This window comes from Myxine glutinosa, chromosome 8 (assembly GCF_964187855.1).
Source record: "Myxine glutinosa chromosome 8, kmMyxGlut1.1, whole genome shotgun sequence".
Taxonomy (NCBI): domain Eukaryota; kingdom Metazoa; phylum Chordata; class Myxini; order Myxiniformes; family Myxinidae; genus Myxine; species Myxine glutinosa.
Window position 1 is genome coordinate 60,570,854 of NC_136268.1, and position 21,249 is coordinate 60,592,102.

The window sequence follows — 21,249 nt, forward strand, 5'->3', positions numbered from 1 at the left end:
AACTGGCATGATGACAGTTGAAATCACCACATATGAGGAAGAGAGAGTTGGGATGAGTAGATAGAAGTTGGTCCATATCATCAGACAGCGAGATGTAGATGGAGTCATCACTGTTTGGTGGACGGTACAACACACATATGAACAAGAGGTGGGAGCGAAGGGGAAGCCGTAGCCAGAGGTATTCCTGGGGGTGAGGTGGAGAGAGTGCAGTGCAGGGCGAGTGAGGAAGAGAGTTTTTGATAAAGATAGCAACCCCGCCTCCAGGACGAGGCTCAGGTCTATCATACCGGAGGAGGGAGTAGCCCGGGAGAGATACTATGGAATCAGAGACATCATAAAGGAGGAAAGTTTCTGTTAAGCAGATCACGTCTGGTTTGACGGAAGCAACCTGTATGGAGAGATCAGTTAAGTTTGAACGAAGGCCCCGGATGTTTGAGGTCCATACCGTTAATGAAGAGGAAGGGGGAGCATCAGATACAGAACAGGGGGGAGGAGGGGTAGGGAAAGATGTGGAAGAGGTGGAAGAGGTAGGGAGAGCTGTTGAAGGTGTGTCAGAGATTTCAGAATAGCTCGGAGAAAGGGAAGGATGGGGCGGACAAAAGGTTTGATGGTGATTGGGTGAGCCACAATGAGGTGTTATTTGAGGAGGGGGAAGAGCGAGGCAGAAGGTTGGGGGAGATGGAGGTGAGAGTTTGAAGGGGGAAGAAGCGGGGAGGACGCTTTGAGGAGGGGGAGTGAGAGGGGGGAAATTGAGAAGCAATGAGGGTGGGGAGATTTGAAGGGGAGGGGTGAGGGGGGAGTTTGGGAGGGAAGGGACAATGGGAGGGATTTGAAAGGGATGGGATATGGGGGAGATTTGGAGGGGAGGGGTGAGGCAGGAGTCTAGGAGGGGAGGGGCGAGGGGGCGTCTTGGTGGGGAGGGGTGAGGGGGGTAGTTTAGGAGGGAGGGGGCAAGGGGGGAGATTTGAAAGGGATGGGTGATGGGGAAGATTTGGAGGGGAGGGGTGATGGGGAAGATTTGGAGGGGAGGGGTTATGGGGAAGATTTGGAGGGGAGGGGTGAGATTGGATTTTTGAAAGTGTACGATTTATGGGAAACGAACATTTATTGCAAAATGAGTTTCTTGTGACCTTCGAGTTAAAAATACGTTTAAGGACGCTGGATGGAGGATGGAGTGCAGGAGAGTTTAGGGAATGTAGAAAAAAGGCACTATAGGAGATGGATATTTTTTTTGGGATGAATTGATTTGGTGAGCAAGTCGAAAGCAGCCTTTTAAAGAAGAAGAAGAAAAAGGTGTTATAAAATATGACGGAATACATAACTTGAGGGGAAAGTGTAAACATTGAAGGTTAATGAGTGAAAACTATCTGGGGAAATGGGGGAGAAACACGTGGTCGAAGAACGAACGAACGAATAAGAATGAATAAACGAATGAGAACAGAGAAGGAAAAAAAATTTTTTTTTTTTTTTTTTTTTGAGTTGAGATTTACACAAGGAAGTAGGCTATGGGTGAAAAGACTGGGAATACAGAGAACGAAAGTTATTGGATCACAAAAGACGGACCACTGAGAGAAAAACAAAGCCTCAAGGTTGTACAGTGCACACTGTACAAGGCCTTGCTCGCGACACGGCAAACAGACGATCAATTTATGAAAGATAAACACCGAGAAACAACCAAAGTTGCACACAATAACTTCACACACCGAAAGATAAATACAGTTTCGACAAAATACAATTGTGAACAGACTTAACTTCGAAAAACGTGGAGACCGTGTGGAGCTTCGAAAATCCCTGCCGCCGTCTCCAAGATCTCGCGAGATTTTTTCAAAAAAGGGATTTTCAAAAATTCAAAAAAAGGATCTCGCGAGATTTTCAAAAAAGGGATCTCGCGAGATTCTTCATTTCAACAATATTGATAGATAAAGGTGATATAATATAACAAATATCATGAAACATTTACATTTTGTAGTCCATTGTATAATTTAAATAAATATAATTGCAAATTTCGCATGTGGAAAAAGTAAGTACACCCCTACATTTATCACTACTTCAAATACCTAAAATTAGAAGCAGGTGCACCAGCTCAGGTGCAAATGATGAGAACATCGTTAGAGAGGATCTTGGAGGAACCTGTCTTATTTAAACCTCAGACATTTCGTTTGGTTTGCAATTTGTTGTTGAAGTGTGCGGCGTCACCATGCCTGGATCAAAAGAGATCTCTGAGGCCTTCAGAAAGAAGGTTATAGATACCTACGAGTCTGGGAAGGGATTTAAAAAGATCTCCAAACAATTTGAAATCAATCATTCGACTGTCCGGAAGATCATCTACAAGTGGAGAAGATTCCAAACAACTGCCAACTTGTTCAGGCCAGGCCGCCCCAGCAAGTTCAGCCCGAGAGCAGACCGCAAGATGCTGAAATACGTCTCTAAGAACCCCAGAATGTCATCACGGGACCTACAGGTAGCTCTTGCCACTGTTGATGTCAAAGTGCACGAGTCTATCATTAGAAAGAGGCTGCACAAATTTGATCTACATGGGAGGTGTGCCAGGGGGAAACCTTTGCTGTCCAGAAAGAACATCCAGGCAAGACTAAAGTTTGCCAATAAACACATAGGCAAAGACCATCACTTCTGGAACAATGTGCTCTGGACAGATGAGTCAAAGGTAGAGCTATTTGGCCACAAGAACCTGATACCAACTGTAAAGCATGGTGCTGGAAATATGGTTTGGGGCAGCTTTGCTGCATCAGGGCCTGGGCAGCTCACAGTCATAGAATCCACCATGAATTCTTCATTGTACCAGAGGGTGCTTGAGGATAATGTGAGGCCATCTGTCGGAGAGTTGAAGCTCAACCGAAGGTGGACCTTGCAACATGACAATGATCCTAAACATACCAGTAAATCCACCAAGGAATGGCTGAAAAGAAAGAAATGCAGGGTTCTGGAATGGCCAAGTCAAAGCCCGGATCTAAATCCCATTGAGATGTTGTGGGGGGGATTTGAAACGAGCTGTGCATGCAAGAAACCCCTCAAACATCGCACAGCTGAAATAATTCTGCATGGAGGAGTGGGCAAAAATTTCTCCCAGTCGATGTCAGAGACTGGCAGACAGTTATAAGAAACACCTACTTGAGGCGGTTTCTGCCAAAGGGGGCAATACCACCTATTAGAGCCAAGGGTGTACTTACTTTTTCCACATGCGAAATTTGCATTTATGTTTATTTAAATTATACAATGGACTACAAAATGTAAATGTTTCATGATATTTGTTATATTATATCACCTTTATCTATCAATATTGTTGAAATGAAGATCAAATAGCTGTATGTTGAAATATGTTGAAAAAGGCAAAACTTTACATGGGGTGTACTTACTTTTTCACGTGACTGTATGTATGTATGTATGTATGTATGTATGTATGTATGTATGTATGTATATATGTATATATATATATATATATATATATATATATATATATATATATATATATATATACAGTGGAACCTTGACTTACGAGTTTAATTCGTTCCGTGACCGAGCTCGTAACTCAAATTGCTCGTATCTCAAATCAAATTTCCCCATTGAAATGCATTGAAATGCTATTAATCCGTTCCAGCCCACCAAAAACCACACCAATTTTTTTTTAAATATACAGTATATATAAAAATATCTCGCGCTTTATATTTCACCTGTATGCAGCATACAAGTTGGCAGGATGGCCTGGACTGGAGGTACGCACACTTGACTCTAAAGTCTAAACTGTCCAGCCTGGGTTTGAATCCCGACCCAGCTATAACCTGTCATGGGTGAATCACAGGCAGGGTGATTCATCAATGGGTGTACCGCTAAACTGGGCGCCCCGTTTGCGTCCCATTAGTTGTTGGATGTTAAGGATCTCACCGTGTTTTCCACAAAGAGAAGGCGAGCTATCGCCGGCACTCTGAACAAGTTGTGGCCTGGCATGCTCTTCTCCTCTGCCGTTATATACGTCCTCCTCGGCACCTCGCTCATGTTTTTCGACGATTGCGTGTTTTATATCCAAGCACAAGTTTTATATAAAACACGACGATTGCGTGTTTTATATCCACAAGTTGTGGCCTGGCATGCTCTTCTCCTCTGCCGTTATATACGTCCTCCTCGACACCTTGCTCATGTTTTTCGACGATTGCGTGTTTTATATCCAAGCACATCATCCTCTTCTTCTTCTCAGTACCGTGTTTTCCACAAAGAGAAGGCGAGCTATCGCCGGCATTCTGAACAAGTTGTGGCCTGGCATGCTCTTCTCCTCTGCCGTTATATACGTCCTCCTCGGCACCTCGCTCATGTTTTTCGACGATTGCGTGTTTTATATCCAAGCACAAGTTTTATATAAAACACGACGATTGCGTGTTTTATATCCACAAGTTGTGGCCTGGCATGCTCTTCTCCTCTGCCGTTATATACGTCCTCCTCGACACCTCGCTCAGGTTTTTCGACGATTGCGTGTTTTATATCCAAGCACATCATCCTCTTCTTCTTCTCAGCACTGCACTTGCCACTCACTTTCTTAGGCCCCATGGTTAAAACTAAGAAATTTTCCGAAATAACCAAAATGCGAAAACAAAAATGCAGCGCTATACGACAGAGATACTGTACTTGCACGGCAAGATAACCACGTGACCAGAACCCACCTGGCGGCGTAAACTCGAAATAACCAAAATGCGAAAACAAAAATGCAGCGCTATACGACAGAGATACGTACTGTACTTGCACGGCAAGATAACCACGTGACCGGGTGGCGAAAGCTCGTAACTCGGATCTCGGCTCGCATCTCAAAGCAATAAACCGCCCGAGCGACGGCTCGTATCTCGAAAAACTCGTAAGTTGGGGCACTCGTAAGTCAAGGTTCCACTGTATATATATATATATATATATATATATATATATATATATATATACATACATTATATTTTCAGTGCATTCAGAAAGTATTCAGACCCCTTCACTTTTTAAACATTTTGTCATGTTTCAGCCTTATGCTGAAATCATTTAAATTCATTTTTTCCCTCATCATTCTACACTCAATACCCCATAATGACAAAGAGAAAACAGGATTTTAGAAAGTTCAGCAAACTTATTTTCAAACAACAACTGAAATATCACATTGACATAAGTATCGTTATGTCGGTGGGGTAGCAATATGTAGAGCCAGATAGATATGTGTCGGTAACGTGCTTCGTCTGTTGCGGTAAGGAATCTACCTTGTAATAAGTTTCATGTGTAGGCGTTTTGTCGGTTAAGAGTATTTCTGTGGAGAGACCAGGATGTTCGTGTGATAAATAGAATGGGGATTAAAAGAATAATGCCCTTGGGTGTCCACACCTGGTAGCCAAACCTTTGTCCCTTATGGCAATGCACACCAACATGGACATGTAGTGAGGTCCCTAGTGCAACACAAAATAATTCCCTTCCCTGACATGACTTTGAAAGACGAACAGGCAAGGAAACCAGGCTGGGGCACCGCCGATGATGGCCGCCGCCAATTACACCTCCGACAGGCCTAGCCACATCGAGTGGCCAGGCGCTATGACCACGCCACAGGGAACGAGTGCAGGGGCAGTGCGGTCGGCACGGACCTCCAGCCGGCGAGTCGGTGGAGGGCACTGATTGGGTGGCATGCCAGGACTGACATCACCACCGTGGGAAGGTTATTTAAGGGCGCCCCGAACGCCATTTTTCTCTCTGGGTGCTTGGACATTTTCGCTCTTGTGGCTCTTGCTCTCTTGCATCTCTTGCGGTTCGTGCTCTGGAGATTCCTGGCCCTGGCAGTCCCGGTGCGATCCTAAGTGGAGAGAGTCCTATCCCTGGTTGTGTTGGCTTGAGAGTTGGCTTATCGATCGTGTGTGAAGATCGACCTCGTGGTGCTTGGAGCAGTGCTTGTGCTTGGAGCTGTGCTCGGTGCTTTGGTGTTGGAGCGAGGGACCTCGTGGGTGCATCAGGGCCGAACGGAGCCATGTTGGATGGCGGACAAGACAAGACGAGGGACAGATAAGGCCAATCCCCATTACATTTTACACGACGACGCAATTATTTTCCTTTAATCTATTCCTGTGTTTGTATTTGACGTCAGTGTGTGGGATCCCAATCTAGTAACTTTATTTATTACCGGTGGGTGCTTTTCCTGTCCTTCCCTTTTTACCTAAATAAACCCTTGTATTATTTTCCCTTCCCATTCAAAATCTTGGTTGTTCGCTTGAATTAATTTCCCTGCAGGATCGATCTGAAATATCTGCCGCCGGCGCGATCCAGGTAAGCGCTTGCGCAGCTTCCATTTTCCTTCTTCCTCCCGCGCGACCATAGTAAAATCCGTGTTTGGCCGTCGCCTCAATTAAATCCGTTCAGGCCTATCTGCGACCTTCTGGTGTTAACTGGATTCGCACGACAGTATTCATACCCTTTGCTATGACACTTGACATTTAGCTCAGGTGCCTCCCATTTCTCTTGATCATCTTTGAGATGTTTCTACACCTTGATTGGAGTCCAGCTGTGGTAAATTCAATTGACTGGACATGATTTGGAAAGGCACACACCTGTCTATATAAGGTCTCACAGCTGACAATGCATATCAGAGCAAAAACTAAGCCATGAGGTCGAAGGAATTGCCTGCAGAGCTCAGAGACAGGATTGTGTCGAGGCACAGATTTGGGGAAGCCTTCAAAAATATTTCTGGAAACCAGGCACCGCTCATCACCTGCCCAATACCATCCCAACAGTGAAGCATGGTGGTGGCAGCATCATGCTGTGGGGGTGTTTTTCAGCAGCAGGGGCTGGGGGACTGGTCAGGGTTGAGGAACAATGAACGGAGCAAAGTACAGAGATATCCTTCATGAAAACCTGAAACAGAGCGCTCAGGACCTCAGACTGGGCCAAAGGTTCACCTTCCAACAAGACAATGACCCGAAGCACACAGCCAAGACAATGCAGGAGTGGCTTCGGGACAACTCTGTGAAGGTCCTTGAGTGGCCCAGCCAGAGCCCTGAGTTGCACCCAATCGAACATCTCTGAAGAGACTTGAAAATGGCTGTCCAACAACAGTCCCCATCCAACCTGACAGAGCTTGAGAGGATCTTCAGAAAAGAATGGCAGAAAATCCCCAAATCCAGGTGTGCAAAGCTTGTCACGTCATACCCAAGAAGACTCGACGCTGTAATCGCTGCCAAAGGTGCTTCAACTAAGTATTGAGTGAAGGGTCTGATTATTTATGTCAATGTGATATTTCAGTTTTTTCTTTTCAATAAATTTGCAAAACTTTCTAAAATCCTGTTTTCTCTTCGTCATTATGGGGTATTGAGTGTAGATTGATGAGGGAAAAAACGAATTTAAACGATTTCAGCATGAGGCTGCAACATAACAAAATGTGAAAAAGTGAAGGGGTCTGAATACTTTCTGAATGCACTGTATGTATGTATGTATGTATGTATGTATGTATGTATGTATACACATATACATACACACACACACACACACACACACACACACACACACACACACACACACACACACACACACACACACACACACACACACACACACACACACACACACACGCTGGGTAAGCTTTTCTCTGACATCGTTTCATGACGTGCTGGACATTGAAATGCCATGGGGTTACTGGCCTGGTGATGGTTCCTTTTGCCTGTGGGTCGGTGGAAACCATTCCTGACCCCCCATCCCAATATACAGATATCAGCCTTTGGTGGCCTCAAAACAGATGTCAAGGCCAACGTGTGGTCGCTTAAAACCTTGCCCAGATTCTGAAGTGCCTACACCCAAAATTGGGACCTCGAGGTGCTATGGTTCCGCAGCGAAATGAATAACGTACAAACACACAAACAAACAAACACTTGAAAATATGTTCAAGACACGATAAGACATGCATATCAGCTTTGAAAACTATACAAACTCGAGTCAATTTTCTGCGGACTCACCGGTGGAGTCGAAAATGTGCTGTACATCCGATCCCAAAAGGTCACTTCCTTGGGTGGAAGCGGAAACAGCTTATGAAAGAAAATCCAGGTCAAGGCAAATGATCCCAACAGAGACATCAAAACTTGTGTGATGGAGTAACACAGCCTTGTTGAGAATTTCAAATTCTGCAAAACACACCATTTCATACACACAGCTGTTGCTCACAATAACTTTGATTAATGATAATAGCTATTTCAAATACCTGTACATTCAGGAACCTGTTTACATGGGCAGCGACAGTTACAGTCTTCTCAGGCCGATCAAACTTGCTGGGCAATGTTGGTTGGGATTCCATTCGTCCTGTTTCAAGGGATCATATTATGGGAACACGTGCATCGATATACCCCGCTCTTTATCTGTAGTGTTCCCGATTTGATTATCACACACTTGTTCACCACGATTTACTGGGCAAAACCACGGATAAATTGATGATACAAAGAAAATGAAACAACACGACATCCGCCATTACGTGGACGACGATAGGGTAGTCAACCTGTTGCTGCAGAGATGTCCTGGGATTACATGTCGTGGGGTGCTGGAGAACGAGCATGCTTGAAAATTGTGATTAGAAATAACACGCAGGGCTAGCTTGTGCACCTCGGGACAGTGCTCAGTACTTGTAATTATATATTACACCATTTTATATCATAATTCGTACTTTTATAAACCCATCGCGCCGTTACTTTAATAGGCTCCTGCAATCTATAAAACCAATTGTTATCTCTGCCACTGAAGTTGGAGTTGAGGTTATGTTTTCACCCCTGTCTGTCTGTTTGTGAACAAGATATCTCAAAAAGTTGTGGACAGATTCAGACAGAATTTGGTGGGAAGGTTGGGGATGCACCAAGGATGAAATTATCAGATTTTGGTGAAGATCCGTCTGGATCCAATAATTTATTTAAATTCGAATCTGGATCCTGATTAGAGAATTTTAAAGTGATTCGTCACCAATGAGTGATGGGGCTAAAACCGATATACAGCACAATGCCTCAGAGGTATGGATGGATTCGGACAAAACTTGCTGGAATGGTTAGATGTGTGACAAGTACAAATCAATTAAAATCAGTTGAAGATCTGAATATGGATCCGGATATGAGAATTTTAAAGTGATTCGTCACCAATGAGTGATGGGGCTAAAACCGATATTCAGCACGATGCCTCAATGAGGTATGGATGGATTCGGACAAAACTTGATGGAATGGTTAGATGTGTGACAAGTACAAATCAATTAAAATCAGTTGAAGATCTGAATATGGATCCGGATATGAGAATTTTAAATTTTTTTAGTGATTCTTCACCATCGAGTGAAATACAGAATATTTCAAAAAGTTGTGGACAACTTATGACAAAACCAGGTGGTTGAGTTGGTCAGGTGACAAGAACAAGCAGATTCGATTTTGATTCAGGTCCAGATCCAGCCTCATCAGTGATCGAGATCTGGCCCATTAAAAAGGGGGATTTTCTCTTTTGTCGTTTTTTTTTCATGCGGTCCATGAGGTCATTTGCTGGTGATTTTTGGAGAACAAATTAGAGAACAAATGATAAACATGCTTTTTGTCACCATCTACAAATGAGATTGACTTACTGCAAGCCATGGCCAAAGCCAGCGCAGAAAACAAACAATCACAACCAGCAGAAAAAGGTAGTAAACGAAACTCCAGCAGTTGGCACATTGCCAAAAGTTATTGGTCGTCCAAAACCAATTGAAGAATGATTCCTCCTGTTCAGGCAGAGGGAAAAAAATGAAGACTTAGACAAATATAGCTAAAAGTAAGTGCACACATTGGAGGACAACAGATCAATATTCAACCAATCATACAAAAATGTGCAATTAGGTGTCCGTCTGTCTGAAGATTTTTGACCGCGATACATTCGGTCGTTGCTTATTCAATCTCAACCAACCTTGACAGGAGGACTAAGGGTCACACAATGAAGGATGCAGAGAATTCATTTGACCACCTCCCCACGGGGGCTTTACCCACCAACGGGGTTGCATGTTGAGGTGTCTATCCATGATAAGATAGCTTTATCATGGCGTTTTTGCAAGGATGCTTCTAATAACAAAACTAATTATAGCATAATATTAATATTATTACAAAACAATATTAATCTTACTATAATTCACCAAATGTCCGTCCATCTGTCTGTCCATCCGTCCGTCCGTTCGAAGGTACTGCAAAAACGGCTGAACTGATCGCAACGATATTTTGGGTGGGTAATCCTGGGATCTCCTGGAGTAAAATAGGGTATATTGTTTTTGCAATTTCAGCTTTGGCCTCCAGCATTTTCAGGTTTGGACTCCGCATAACGTTATTTTCCCGGGTGCCGCAGAAACGGCTGCACCGATCGCTGCTCGGATGCACCGATCGGACTCGGTAACCTCGGACAAAGACCTTTTATAAGGACATGGGTTGAATCCCTGCTTGAGAGAATGCCAACCCCCTCACCGCCATCAAGGCCGTCTCTCTAACTCACAATCCCACGAGATATGCAGAAAGGACGACCCAAAACCAATGATCTTCTTTTTGATTTGTATATAAACATCATTGGAAGTAAATAATGACCTCGGCCAAAGTTCAAACGACATGGGTTCAATCTCGACATGAAAGAATTCCACATCGCTATTTGGGTAGTGTATAAGCTAACAGATCGCTGTCTCCATCGATCTTGCCAAGGCCGTAACACCTATCGGCTCAAAATCCTTTCAACTGTTGACTTGGTAGTTTTTACAATGAAGGAAACACGTATCGGGAGTACATACGACATGGCGATTGTGAATGTGACTGCTCTGAGGCGTCTTTCGCTCTGCATCGAGTTATTCATTACATTTATTCATTTAATGATCATTATGCTCATTCTTACGCTCATTAAACGTTCATTGAACATTAAAAGATCATTAAACATTAAACGTTCATTAAACGATTACGAAAATAAAAACGAAAAACATTACGAAACTAGAACGCCACTCAGTAGAGCGCATACTCCCGCCATGGGTCAAGTTGGAATAATACGTTTTGTTTAACATCCCCTCTCCCCAAAACAATAAATTAAAAAGAAAGTAGGCCCTAACTGTCAGAGAATTAATTTTGATATATCGCGGAATTAGAGGAGAAAAACATCATTTAAGAATAAGAATAAAAGCTTTAATGCAGTAAAACAGAAAAAACATTCCCCAAAAAATTCCCCAAAAAGATTCCTGGATCCAGAATAATATCCTGAGCTTCACCAAAAACTAATGAATTCTTCCTTATCCCAAGGACAATCATCCCACCAAATTTCATCGAAATCTGTTCAGAACTTTTCCAGATATCTTGTTCACAACACACACACACACACACACACACACACACACACACACACACACACACACACACACACACACACACACACACACACACACACACACACACGAACACACACACGAACACACACATGAACACACACACACACACACACACACACACACACACACACACACACACACACACACACACGACCAACACTCAACACAGCCACTGAGCTTGGCGGAAGTGGCGTCACTACTGTCACTTCCCGGGATACTCTGGGTACCAGCGACGTCATAACAATGGCGCCGCTTTTCTCACTGCATTTCCTCAAGAGGAATTTCCTCCTCCCCATATGAAGGCTACCGATGGGGTATTATCCATGCTGTTTCATTTTCAAGCAAGGAAGCAGCATGTACCATTTTTAAAGTCTCTGGTGTGACTTAATTAAATTAATGTCGTTAATTATTAATTAAAATTGCATTATTAATTAAAATTAATTAATGTTGATGAATCACTCAACAAAAAACTAATTATAGTAGCCGGATCTGGATTCGGATCTTCACCAAAATCTAATCATTTCGTCCTTTTCACAAACCCAAGCCGTCCACAAAATTTCATCTGAATCCGTCCATAACTTTTTGAGATATCCTGCTCACAAACAAAGACAGACAGACAGGGTTGAAAACATAACCTCCATCCACCTTGGGTGGCCGAGGTAATGAAACCCAGGTAATGTATGTTTGGAGAGGATGCTAAACTTTCAAGAGCTCAGTCGAAAAGTTGTAGGCCTTGATCAGTAACGTTTGCGGCATAATCTACATTTGGGAAGCGGAGCGAGGATGGTCGTTCAGTAGGGAGACTAAAAATATTTGAAGAAGATGGAGAAAAATAACATTTTCACAATTTCTGGAATTTTCTGGATTTCTGGAATTTTCACAATTTCTGGAATTTTCTGGATTTCTGGAATTTTCTGGATTTCTGCAAGGCATTTTCTGGAAGGCCACAGGCTGACTGCTTCCCACTCTAAAATATATCCAGCCAATGGGTAGATAATAATACACAACATGGATGGCAAAATGGATCTAACAACATCTATTATTTATGGGCTGGCAGGGTAGCTCAGTTTTGTAGCTCAGGTAACCACTGAGCCTTACTTTGGTTCAATCCCCAACTTGGTCGGATTGTATCAAGACTAAATAACGAAATGTACGCCATTCTCAGAGCAGTGACAGTAGGGGACGCTTCCGTATTAGAACACACCGGACTCGGATGAAGGACGCACAACGTAAAGGAATCCACGGGGACCTTAAATGCCGAAGGAGGCCATTAGGCCCATCAAAATGGTACAATCCTGCCAATATCCATGTACCCCTCTATTTGCAGTGCATCTCGATATTATTATCCGATTCAAGGTGAAACACATCCACTGTTTCTGCTGCCACCACCTTTCCAAGGAGACCATTCCATGCGTTAACGACTCGCTGAGTGAAATATCACGGCCTTAACGTAATCTTAACTCTCCACATAACTCGCAACCTGTGGTCCCTGGTCCTATCACTCACAATTCTGCCAAAACCTTGCTTGAACTTATTCTATCTTTAGTGTATCCCTCTTTATATAAAACATCTATATCAGATACCCAAACTACATTGTATTCATAGAATATTTACCCTGCGCAGTCAACTTGTTGTGAGGCAACTCTTCTGTTTTTAAAGGGGTTTTTTTTCTTTGATCCAATATGCTTGCCAGACCACGTGAGCGATGACATCATTAATTTATATTCTCCAATATAATTGTTGAATAAATCACGCTCAATACATTTCAAACTGATCAGACGAAGCGTTGTCCCTGTCGAATGAAGACGTCATAATTATGGCACCAATGACGTCATCGTTAACAACACCTATTCCCCATATGGAGTTCTTTACAATTAGCCACGTTTCAATTTTTTCCATGCAGCGGTTTTGGAGGTATAGAGGTGCAACATTTTTAGGTTTTTCCAAGATGGCGCCTGTACCACTTGACCTATGACGTCATGATTATCATTAAAATATTCTACATGAGGAGGCGCTCCTATGGTGAAAATTTCGTGCCCATCAGACCAACAGTTGCTGAGAAAAAAATTCACAATGATCGACACGTGTTGTACTTGTCGAATTATGATGTCATAACGAAGGCACCTATGACATCATCATTAACATATCTTACTCCCGATGAGGAGTACTTGACAATGAGCCATGTTTCCATTTTTTCCATTAAGCGGTTTGGGAGATATGGAAGTGTAACGTTTTCCAAGATGGCGTCCATATCACGTGACCTATGACATCATAATTAGCAAAAACATCTACAGGTAAAATGCGTTCCGACGGTAAAATTTAATGTCAATCGGACCAACGGTTTCTGAGAAAATGAATTATAAAAATGCAGACACGCACATACGGCACACGTACGCATTCGAATGCCTCACCCTGTTTTCCGCTTCGCGAGCACAGGGTAATTACCGCCTTTCTGATGTATAAATTCCTGTCTCCTCCAGCTGCTCTTTGTAGCTTAGTCTAATCTAGCCCCATAATCAATTTAGCAGGCCGACATTGAACCCTGTCAATGGCAGCCATTTGTCCTTCCTGAGATGTAGTGACCAAAACCACACAATATTCCAGATGAGGCCTCACTAAATCCTGAGACAGTGTTTACACTACATTTTTTGATTCATAATTTATCACCTCTCATGAACACAGACGACAACCCTGTTGGCTTCACCGAGAGCTACCTGGTGCTGTGCTGTCTCTGCTTACCCTCATATATCTGTTGCCACCCCCAGATTATTCTCCTGAGTCACATGTTCCAAGTCTGCCCCTTGAATTATGTATCGGCCCAATTTTCATTGTCCTCACCCAACGAAAGTCTGTTGCTCTCACATCACAGACAAGTTGGTGACCTATTTCTTCACCACCTCTCCTGTGCTTTAGCTCAATCTGCTCTCAGTCATCTGACCCTCCCCAACAACTCCAGGATTTATTTGCTCTTCCAGTAAACCCCACCTGGTTGAACTTCCAAAATCGAGGACCACTGCACACCTCAACTCCGGTGGAGCTCCCTCCACCTGCTCTCTCAGCTTCCCAGCGTCGCCAGCTATTCAAGGATGTAGGCCTACTTCCAGTCACTCCCTCATGGTTAAACTCCCAAAATGCAGGAATTTTTTACGTACAACTTCTAAGCTCGTGGAGGAGTGAGAACACAGAATGGATCTGAATGTAACAGAAGAAAAGGAGGAGTAAAAATAGAGGAGATGAACACACCAACACCAGGATTGAGGAACCACCTTTGGAGACCATTTTTACCCACAGAGCAGGTGTTGGCCTTTTTTGGGCACCGTGGTCCCCTTTTTGAAGCAATGTTTTATGGCCGGATGCCCTTCCTGCCGCCAACCCTGTTCGTCGCCTCTTGCAACACACAGGGAATTACCAGTGAGCTGGTACTCAATTTGCCGACCTCGGAAGGATGACAGGCTGAGTCAACCCTCCTGGTGTTAATTCAACGATCAATAGGGATGAGCCCTAACCCTAAACCAAACCCAGGATCCTAGGATCCCAAGCCCGCACCCTAACAGCAAAGCGAACACCAGACTATAGGGACAAAATAGAGGGAGACATGTGGGGAACAATGAGGGTGAGGGGAGGAGCCAGTGGGGGGGGGGGGGGGGGGTGAAAAGATAGATAAGGTCCAAATTTCCTGGAAGGAAAAACTGGTCACTTGGAAAGAGTAAGGCTTGAAGAGGGTTAATGGGAACTCCATGTAGGATCACTGCTCACTTCCACTCATTCGTTCTTCTTTCTTTTTTTTTCTCGCCTGTGGCACAAAATTACAAGTCCTCTCCACCTCATCCTTCCCTCCAGGTTTTGAAGACACCTGTTCAACCCCCATCCAAAACCTTAACATTTTCTACACCTGTTAAATCACACCCCACCACTCCCAAATTTTTGCTTACTTATCCCATCTTGTTGATTCTTTCTGTCCTCCCATACAACTCATCGTTACCTGCATCCCTTGCTGGTCCGTCTCCGTCGACGTTCTCCCTCCGCCATGCTGTGGGCATCTCCCTTTCCTGCTGCTGTTCCCTTTGTTATGTTGCGTCCTGATCTGCTCTGTGGCCGAGCTCTTCCATGAGCCTTGACCTTGGATAAAAAAATATTTATTTCACAGAAAATAAAATCTGGATGAAGGTGTCGCACAGAGCTAATGTTTTAATTACACCAAACCATCTACAAGAACATGGAAATATTTACAGATGCAGATAAAAGGGGAAATTGCAAAGTTATCGGAGTTCATGTCTTTCCGAGTTTGACCAAATAATGATGCCAAAAATGATGATGATGGCAAAAATGCCACTAATGCAGGTGAACATCATGGAGGTACCAGAGCGAATGGTGTTTTATGTTGGTTTTGCAAATATGTTATCACTGTGGTCATTGCAACTTGAGTGCACAATCAGGTAAGTTTAAATACATCAAGCAGCATGATGATCCAGCATGGCCATGGCATCTCTGAGCACCTGGCTCTTGCAGGATCTACCTGGTTCAGAATCCCATGAACACTGTCATGGCTAAACCTTGGGCCTTCATCACTAACATTAACACCGTCATGGCTTAACTGGGCCATGACCTTTATCACCAACATTAACACCATCATGGCTTAACTGGGCCGTGACCTTCAGCACAAACATTAACACTGTCATGGTTTAACTGGGCCGTGACCTTCATCACTAACATTAACACTGTCATGGCTTAACTGGGCCGTGACCTTCAGCACGAACATTAACACCGTCATGGTTTAACTGGGCCGTGACCTTCATCACTAACATCAACACTGTCATGGTTTAACTGGGCCGTGACCTTCATCACTAACATTAACACTGTCATGGTTTAACTGGGCCTTGACCTTCATCACCAACATTAACACCATCATGGCTTAACTGGGCCGTGACCTTAATCACCAACATTAACACCGTCATGTCTTAACTGGGCCGTGACCTTCAGCACTAACATTAACACTGTCATGGCTTAACTGGGCCGTGACCTTCAGCACTAACATTAACACTGTCATGGCTTAACTGGGCCGTGACCTTCAGCACTAACATTAACACCGTCATGGCTTAACTGGGCCGTGACCTTCATCACCAACATTAACACTGCCATGGTTTAACTGCGCCGTGACCTTCATCACTAACATTAACACTGTCATGGTTTAACTGCGCCGTGACCTTCATCACTAACATTAACACCATCATGGCTTAACTGGGCCGTGACCTTAATCACCAACATTAACACCGTCATGTCTTAACTGGGCCGTGACCTTTAGCACTAACATTAACACTGTCATGGCTTAACTGGGCCGTGACCTTCAGCACTAACATTAACACTGTCATGGCTTAACTGGGCCGTGACCTTCAGCACTAACATTAACACCGTCATGGCTTAACTGGGCCGTGACCTTCATCACCAACATTAACACTGCCATGGTTTAACTGCGCCGTGACCTTCATCACTAACATTAACACTGTCATGGTTTAACTGCGCCGTGACCTTCATCACTAACATTAACACCGTCATGGCTTAACTGGGCCGTGACCTTCATCACTAACATTAACACCGTCATGGCTTAACTGCGCCATGACCTTCATCACTAACATTAACACCATCATGGCTTAACTGGGCCGTGACCTTCATCACTAACATTAACACTGTCATGGCTTAACTGGGCCGTGACCTTCATCACTAACATTAACACCGTCATGGCTTAACTGGGCCGTGACCTTCATCACTAACATTAACACTGTCATGGTTTAACTGCGCCGTGACCTTAATCACCAACATTAACACTGCCATGGCTTAAATGCGCCGTGACCTTCATCACCAACATTAACACTGCCATGGCTTAACTGGGCCGTGACCTTCATCACTAACATTAACACTGTCATGGCTTAACTGGGCTGTGACCTTCATCACTAACATTAACACCGTCATGGCTTAACTGGGCCATGACCTTCATCACCAAAATTAACACTGTCATGGCTTAACTGGGCCATGACCTTCATCACCAACATTAACAGTGTCATGGCTTAACTGGGATGTGGCAGTCATCACTAACATTAGCACTGTCATGGCTTAACTGGGCTGTGACCTTCATCACTAACATTAACACCGTCATGGCTTAACTGGGCCGTGACCTTCATCACTAACATTAACACTGTCATGGCTTAACTGGGCCGTGACCTTCATCACTAACATTAACACTGTCATGGTTTAACTGGCCCGTGACATTCATCACTAACATTAACGCTACCATGGCTTAACTGGCCCGTGACCTTCATCACTAACATTAACACCGTCATGGCTTAACTGCACCGTGACCTTCAGCACTAACATTAACACTGTCATGGTTTAACTGGCCCGTGACCTTCATCACTAACAATAACAACGTCATGGCTTCACTGCCCCGTGACCTTCAGCACTAACATTAACACTGTCATGGTTTAACTGGCCCGTGACCTTCATCACTAACATTAACACCGCCATGGCTTAACTGGGCCGTGACCTTCAGCACGAACATGAACACTGCCATGGCTTAACTGGGCCGTGACCTTCAGCACAAACATTAACACTGTCATGGCTTAACTGGGCCGTGACCTTCAGCACGAACATTAACACTGTCATGGCTTAACTGGGCTGTGACCTTCATCACTAACATTAACACTGTCATGGCTTAACTGCGCCGTGACCTTCAGCACGAACATTAACACCGTCATGGCTTATCTGGGCCGTGACCTTCAGCACGAACATTAACACTGTCATGGCTTAACTGGGCTGTGACCTTCATCACTAACATTAACACCGTCATGGCTTAACTGGGCCATGACCTTCATCACCAACATTAACACTGTCATGGCTTAACTGGGCTGTGACCTTCATCACTAACATTAGCACTGTCATGGCTTAACTGGGCTGTGACCTTCATCACTAACATTAACACCGTCATGGCTTAACTGGGCCGTGACCTTCATCACTAACATTAACACCGTCATGGTTTAACTGGCCCGTGACCTTCATCACTAACATTAACGCTACCATGGCTTAACTGGCCCGTGACCTTCATCACTAACATTAACACCGTCATGGCTTAACTGCGCTGTGACCTTCAGCACTAACATTAACACTGTCATGGTTTAACTGGCCCATGACTTCATCACTAACATTAACGTCATGGCTTCACTGCCCCGTGACCTTCAGCACTAACATTAACACTGTCATGGTTTAACTGGCCCGTGACCTTCATCACTAACATTAACACTGCCATGGCTTAACTGGGCCGTGACCTTAAGCACGAACATTAACTCTGTCATGGCTTGACTGGGCCCTGACCTTCAGCACGAACATTAACACTGTCATGGCTTAACTGGGCCGTGACCTTCAGCACGAACATTAACACTGTCATGGCTTAACTGGGCCGTGACCTTCAGCACTAACATTAACACTGTCATGGTTTAACTGGGCCGTGACCTTCATCACGAACATTAACACTGTCATGGTTTAACTGAGCCGTGACCTTCATCACTAACATTAACACTGTCATGGTTTAACTGGGTCGTGACCTTCATCACTAACATTAACACTGTCATGGTTTAACTGGGCCGTGACCTTCATCACGAACATTAACACCGTCATGGCTTAACTGGGCCATGACCTTCAGCACTAACATTAACACTGCCATGGCTTAACTGGGCCGTGACCTTCATCACTAACATTAACACTGTCATGGCTTAACTGGGCCGTGACCTTCAGCACGAACATTAACACCGTCATGGTTTAACTGGGCCGTGACCTTCATCACTAACATCAACACTGTCATGGTTTAACTGGGCCGTGACCTTCATCACTAACATTAACACTGTCATGGTTTAACTGGGCCTTGACCTTCATCACCAACATTAACACCATCATGGCTTAACTGGGCCGTGACCTTAATCACCAACATTAACACCGTCATGTCTTAACTGGGCCGTGACCTTCAGCACTAACATTAACACTGTCATGGCTTAACTGGGCCGTGACCTTCAGCACTAACATTAACACTGTCATGGCTTAACTGGGCCGTGACCTTCAGCACTAACATTAACACCGTCATGGCTTAACTGGGCCGTGACCTTCATCACCAACATTAACACTGCCATGGTTTAACTGCGCCGTGACCTTCATCACTAACATTAACACTGTCATGGTTTAACTGCGCCGTGACCTTCATCACTAACATTAACACCATCATGGCTTAACTGGGCCGTGACCTTAATCACCAACATTAACACCGTCATGTCTTAACTGGGCCGTGACCTTCAGCACTAACATTAACACTGTCATGGCTTAACTGGGCCGTGACCTTCAGCACTAACATTAACACTGTCATGGCTTAACTGGGCCGTGACCTTCAGCACTAACATTAACACCGTCATGGCTTAACTGGGCCGTGACCTTCATCACCAACATTAACACTGCCATGGTTTAACTGCGCCGTGACCTTCATCACTAACATTAACACTGTCATGGTTTAACTGCGCCGTGACCTTCATCACTAACATTAACACCGTCATGGCTTAACTGGGCCGTGACCTTCATCACTAACATTAACACCGTCATGGCTTAACTGCGCCATGACCTTCATCACTAACATTAACACCGTCATGGCTTAACTGGGCCGTGACCTTCATCACTAACATTAACACTGTCATGGCTTAACTGGGCCGTGACCTTCATCACTAACATTAACACCGTCATGGCTTAACTGGGCCGTGACCTTCATCACTAACATTAACACTGTCATGGTTTAACTGCGCCGTGACCTTAATCACCAACATTAACACTGCCATGGCTTAAATGCGCCGTGACCTTCATCACCAACATTAACACTGCCATGGCTTAACTGGGCCGTGACCTTCATCACTAACATTAACACTGCCATGGCTTAACTGGGCCGTGACCTTAAGCACGAACATTAACACTGTCATGGCTTGACTGGGCCCTGACCTTCAGCACGAACATTAACACTGTCATGGCTTAACTGGGCCGTGACCTTCAGCACGAACATTAACACTGTCATGGCTTAACTGGGCCGTGACCTTCAGCACTAACATTAACACTGTCATGGTTTAACTGGGCCGTGACCTTCATCACGAACATTAACACTGTCATGGTTTAACTGAGCCGTGACCTTCATCACTAACATTAACACTGTCATGGTTTAACTGGGTCGTGACCTTCATCACTAACATTAACACTGTCATGGTTTAACTGGGCCGTGACCTTCATCACGAACATTAACACCGTCATGGCTTAACTGGGCCATGACCTTCAGCACTAACATTAACACTGCCATGGCTTAACTGGGCCGTGACCTTCATCACTAACATTAACACTGTCATGGCTTAACTGGGCCGTGACCTTCAGCACGAACATTAACACCGTCATGGTTTAACTGGGCCGTGACCTTCATCACTAACATCAACACTGTCATGGTTTAACTGGGCCGTGACCTTCATCACTAACATTAACACTGTCATGGTTTAACTGGGCCTTGACCTTCATCACCAACATTAACACCATCATGGCTTAACTGGGCCGTGACCTTAATCACCAACATTAACACCGTCATGTCTTAACTGGGCCGTGACCTTCAGCACTAACATTAACACTGTCATGGCTTAACTGGGCCGTGACCTTCAGCACTAACATTAACACTGTCATGGCTTAACTGGGCCGTAAACTTCAGCACTAACATTAACACCGTCATGGCTTAACTGGGCCGTGACCTTCATCACCAACATTAACACTGCCATGGTTTAACTGCGCCGTGACCTTCATCACTAACATTAACACTGTCATGGTTTAACTGCGCCGTGACCTTCATC

At 44.4% G+C, this 21,249-nt stretch overlaps 1 protein-coding gene across 2 annotated transcripts in view; it reads right to left on the reverse strand.

Moving 5' to 3' along the window:
• LOC137419032 (uncharacterized) overlaps window positions 1-21,249 on the reverse strand; it is a 63,353-nt gene that overhangs the window by 33,469 nt on the left and 8,635 nt on the right. For both annotated transcript variants that reach the window (XR_013624312.1, XM_078783323.1), the window contains 2 exons: window positions 9,593-9,727; window positions 7,968-8,132 (listed from right to left, as the gene is read on the reverse strand). Coding sequence is in view for 1 of the 2 variants with exons in the window: in XM_078783323.1 (XP_078639449.1) it covers window positions 7,968-8,132; window positions 9,593-9,727 (300 nt within the window). In the remaining variant the exon portion in view is untranslated. The remainder of the gene's footprint in view (window positions 1-7,967; window positions 8,133-9,592; window positions 9,728-21,249) is intronic.